Below are 5002 nucleotides of genomic sequence, written 5' to 3' on the forward strand. Positions count from 1 at the left end.
CTGCTTACAGGCCCATCTCTCAGTGGCACAGCACACACCCAAAAAGCTGGTTGTTGATTCTGGAGGAGTGTGGGTGGTTGTCAGGTGTTAATCCTAGCACCTCAATGAGAAGAGTGAGGAGCTGCCAGCTTTGTGGGGGTGAATTAATAACTGTGCCTCGATTCTCAACACCAAAGAGTACCCTCCCTACAGCCACCCCGTTATCCTGCTCATTCTTTTTTTTAAAGATTTTATTTATTTATTTGACAGAGAGAGAGAGAGGCAGGAGAGAGGGAACACGAGCAGGGGGAGTGGGGGAGGGAGAAGCAGGCTTCCCGCGGAGCAGGGAGCCCGATGTGGGGCTCGATCCCAGGACCCTGGGACCATGACCTGAGCCCAAGGCAGATGCTTAACGACCGAGCCACGCAGGCGCCCCTATCCTGCTCATTCTTTTCCCCCTCACCCACCACCTTTGTTCCTCCCCAATAGTGCTCCCCTTGTTCCATGTGCAGCCTGCACTGTGGCGCCCATGCCCGTGATGGGCGTGAGCACTCCCACCTGCTGACTGCTTCCCTCTGCCCGGGGACTGGGGCCTTTCCTTTCTCCCTCTGGCGTTTTATCCAGAGCTGGGGTGCTCCTACTTCTGTCCGTGTCTCACCCTCAGCCCCCAGCGTGCAGGTCTGCCCTTCTCCCCGGGGTGCACTAGCACCTGGATGCCTCGGGGGGGGCCCACCTACAGAGAAGATGTGTTGCCAGGAGGATTTGCCCACATGACTGTGATTCCGCAGCACAGAGGAAGGCTGGAGCAAGTAGGGAAAGTCAGTCCTTGGCAAGGAGTCCACCGAAGCGTCTGTCACTGTAAACATGGTGATTGCTAACAGGGAGCACTCAAGTGCATGCCAGGCACTGTTCTATGCACTTGACTCATTAACTCATGTCACCCTCACAGCCGCACGATGCAGTAGGTACGGCTATTATTGACATTTTACGGATAAGGAAACTGAGGCATAGGGAGATTAAAAATAACACACACAGTTAGTAGGAGGTAGAGCAGGATTCGAGGCAGCCCGGCCCCCAAGGCCACTCTTTTATGACGCTTTAACGTGCAAAATGGTGTGGATCCAGCAGCTCTTCCTGTGGGAACCCCCCACTGCTGGGCTGACCCTGGCGCCACCCCCCCCCAGGTAAGTGTGAGGCCCAGGCCAGGTAATGAGGTATTTCATTTCCAAAGCCTCAGTGATGGGTGCAGGAGAGAGAGCAAGGGGGCCAAACCTACCAGAGCTAGTGAGAACAAGGGCCTCTGTCTTTGCAGGAAGGTGGCTGAGCTGCCTGGGAATGGAGCCAGCAGGGGGGTGGTGGGGCCAGAGCTGGAGAGACAGACAGAGCCCTGAGGACAAGGCTGAGCCCCGGATCCAGCCACGCCCACTTGGCAGTTGTGCTTTTAGGCTGATCCCTTCAGCTGCTCTGGTTTGAGTTTGGTTTCCGTCCCTTCCTTCACCTTCACCTTGGCAGTCTCTCTGGGGCCGTGCCTGCCAGAGAGTGGCACTTACCCGGTTCAAAAATCGTTTGCGGAAAGCATTTGGGGTCTACGCTGGCAACGTGGTCACCCGTCCTCTGTTCTGGGCTCAGGTCAGGTTGAGCTGGCAGCCGCCCTCCCCAGCTAAGCGCTCCTCAGTCCTGCCTCAGCTGGTGGTCCTGTCCCCTCCGCTGGGGGGACACCACAGCTCCCGTCTTTCCACACCTGACTCAGGTGGTCCTCCGGAAGACCCCGATTCCTGGGATCTGAATGGACAGTCTTCCTCCTCTGAGGGTTTTGCTTTCACAGTGAGGACGGTTCATGTCTCACTGACACAAAGTGGCAGCTCCTCAAGAAGAGGGGGTAGACACACCTGTTCTGTCTTTGCACCCCCTTGGGGCCTGGCATCCCACTTCCTCATGGGAGCCACCTGCAGGGTAGGGGTGGCAAAGGTGTGCCGCTGGGGCTGGGCAGGTGACATCAATCACTATGCAGGCCAGGTGCGTCCCTTTAAAGAGGGCAGCTCGACTGCAGTTCCTCTGAAGAAAGAAGGCCCCAAGGTTTTGTTTTTTTTTTTAAGATTTTATTTATTTGACAGAGAGAGACACAGCAAGAGCAGGAACACAAGCAGGGGGAGTGGGAGAGGGAGAAGGAGGCTTCCTGTGGAGCAGGGAGCCCGATGTGGGGCTCGATCCCAGGACCCTGGGATCATGACCTGAGCCGAAGGCAGACACTTAACGACTGAGCCACCCAGGCGCCCCAAGGCCTCAAGGTTTTTTAGGAGACACAGAAATCTATTTTTTTAATCCATAATTTTATGTTAAAATCTCCTGGTTTTTAAGTATTAGCAATTAATACACAATTTGAGAAACACTGTATGGGGCAAACAAATACACTGGTGGCCGGTTTCCGACCAGGGCTCCCACTTGCCGATGGCTGAATGAACAAAACCACGGCCAGGGCTGAGGCAGGGAGGTGTGCGGGGTGGGACCCGCATTCAGTCACCGGGCCAGGGGCAGGAGTGGGGTTGATGTGCCGCTGGAGCTCTGCTCACCAAGTCACGTGACTGGCGTGGCACCCTATCCTGCCAGGTGCTCCCTTTCTAACATAGACATTTATAAAGAAACCTGGGTCTAGGGTGACCAACTCGTCGCAGTTTGCCCGGGATTTTCTGGTTTTACATCTGAAAGTCCCACATCCCAGGAACCCTCTTAGTCTCAGGCAAACAGGGACCGTTGGTCCCCCTATCTAGATCCTGCTCCTGCCCCGTGCCCAGCCTGCTGGAGGAGAGTAATGGCAGCTGTAATGCGTGAGCTCGTTAGGTGCCAGACGCGAGTTAGGCACTGCATTGTTTCCCTTATGTCTCCTAAACATCCTCATGGTGTGGATTCCTTCTCCGTCCTATGGGTGAGAATCGGAGGTTCAGAGGGTGAAGCGACTTGCCCACGATCAGGAGCAGCACCCGGGTGTGAACCCATATTGGTCTGGCTCCATCTTCTCAACCTCACTTGGGGGGGGTCCCAGCCCGCGACACTGGCAGGGGCCCCCCCAGCCCATTACGCCAGCAGGCCCCCCCAACCTGTTATGCCAGCAGGCCCCCCCCAGCCCGTTACGCCAGAAGGGCTCCCCCAGCCCGTTATGCCAGCAGGGCCCCCCAGCGCATTATACCAGCAGGGCCCCCCCAGCCCGTTACACCAGCAGGGGCCTCTCCAGCCCGCTACACCGGCAGGCCCTGGGGAAGGGGCAGGTCTCACTGCCTCAGGAACCCACTCATCTGGTTGGAGGTCCAGCCAGGGTCAATGTTTGCAGGTCTGAGGCCCCCGCGCCTGGCTCCCCCATCCTGCCAGGCTCTGCTCTTTCTGGACTTCATCCCCCAGGCCCCCTGAATGGGACAACCCGAGAAGCCCTCAGGGGACACCTTTCTGAGCTTAGAAAATAAACACTTGCCAGTGCTTTATTGCCCGATCTGGGGAGAGCGAGCTAGGGCAGGGGTGGGCAAGGGAGCCGGCATGAGGGTGCCAGGGCTCTCAGAGGCTGCTGAGCCAGTCCTTCGGGGCTCCCTCCATGGGGTCTACTCAGAGTTTGGGCCGGCGTGGGCCTGGCCGGGAAGAAGGTGGCTGGTCAGGTAGCGCATGGCCGAGCGAACACCCTCTACAGTCCTCTGCTCTACCCTCTCCAGCATGTGGGTGATGAAGCGCAGGGCTGAGCTAGTCCCGGCCATCAGCCCAGAGGAGAAGGTGCTCCCCAGGATGCTGGAGACGGAGCGTAGGCTGGGCCCGGTGCTGTGCAGCAGGTCGGTCACGGAGCTGTGGCCGGAGGCCAGGAGTGCCGTGGCCATGCCCATGGTGGTCTCAGACCACACTAAGATGTCTGCCAGGGAGCTGATGGACCCCTCACCTCCGCCCAGCAAGCTGGTCATGGAGCGCATGTAGGTGTTCTCCTCGTTGGCCTCGTAAAGCCTGGAGTCTAGGGACCTCCTCCCCAGGGCCATCTCTTGGGGGCCAGGTGAGGGCAGGGTGCTGCCTCCTGGGGAAGGAGGCAACTGCTGAGCCTGCAGGTCCCCCGAGCGGTCCTCCAAATCCCCCGCAGTCACTCGCCGGCACCCGGTTCCCGGCAAAGCTTCAGTGTCCGCGTTCAAGGCCTCCGGACCCTCCGGTCCCTCCTCAACAGCTTCGGTGGTGCTGGTGGCCTGACTGCCAAGCTCACCATCCGCGTCTGCAGTGCTCACGATGGGCTGAGCATCCACGCTACTGCGGAACTGTACCTTAGCCCTTGGGGTAGTCGGAGCTGACTCTCGTTCTCCGCCCGGGATACCTGCCATTTGTGGTGTCTCTTCCGCCAGGGAGTCACGCAGGGAGGTCTGAAGGGGACCCTGAGTCACGCCGGAATCTTGCACCTGTCCGTCGCGTGCTGCGTCCTGGGGGCTCGTGGACGTCTGCTGAGCATTTGAGGCCTCCGTGGGCTCCTGGCTGTGTCTTTCAGCAGCTTCAGGCCTGTCCTTGTCCCCAGATGCTGATGTGGGTTTGGGGGTCACTGACTCGACGGATGACGCTACAGCACCGTTAGCCACTGGGGCATCTGCAGGGAGGGGGACCTGATTTTGGGACCCCTCTGTAAGACTGTCCATGGATCTGCTGTCGCCATGTGTGCGGATGCTGGCAGCTCTGGCCTCTCCCGAGGGTCTGCTGGTCATCTGGGCCCTCTGTCACTTGTGCTGGCTGAGGGAGTGGCCAGGGCCCTGCTCGCCTTGCTCAGGCAGTGAGGTCACAGGGGGCTGTAGGCAGTTAGCAATGTCATAGGTACTTGTGCAGAGAGGGTCCTGGGCCTCTGGAGGGGCTGCCCTAGTGGGCTGAGTCCACAGGACACTTTATTCATTAAAGATTTTATGTATTTATTTGAGAGAGAGAGAGAGAGAGAGCGCGCACCAGCAGCGGGGAGAGGGAAAAGCAGGCTCCCCGCGGAGCAGGCTCGACCCCAGGACCCCGGGATCATGACCTGAGCCGAAGG

At 58.8% G+C, this 5002-nt stretch overlaps 1 protein-coding gene across 1 annotated transcript; it reads right to left on the minus strand.

Moving 5' to 3' along the window:
• Nucleotides 1-3566: 3566 nt before the first annotated feature.
• TEX44 (testis expressed 44) lies at nucleotides 3567-4688 on the minus strand. Its single transcript, XM_028105096.2, has one exon. The coding sequence runs from the start codon at nucleotides 4686-4688 to the stop codon at nucleotides 3567-3569; it is 1122 nt and encodes a 373-aa protein (XP_027960897.2).
• Between the last annotated feature and the right edge of the window lie 314 nt (nucleotides 4689-5002).

Source organism: Eumetopias jubatus, unplaced genomic scaffold, assembly GCF_037043125.1.
Source record: "Eumetopias jubatus isolate StellerSeaLion01/CBP00866 unplaced genomic scaffold, mEumJub1_p1.0 scaffold_3, whole genome shotgun sequence".
NCBI classification, from domain to species: domain Eukaryota; kingdom Metazoa; phylum Chordata; class Mammalia; order Carnivora; family Otariidae; genus Eumetopias; species Eumetopias jubatus.

Coding starts and splice junctions, on each gene's coding strand:
- TEX44 (XM_028105096.2), bottom strand. CDS start 4,688: ATGACCAGCAGACCCTCGGGAGAGGCCAGAGCTGCCAGCATCCGCACA.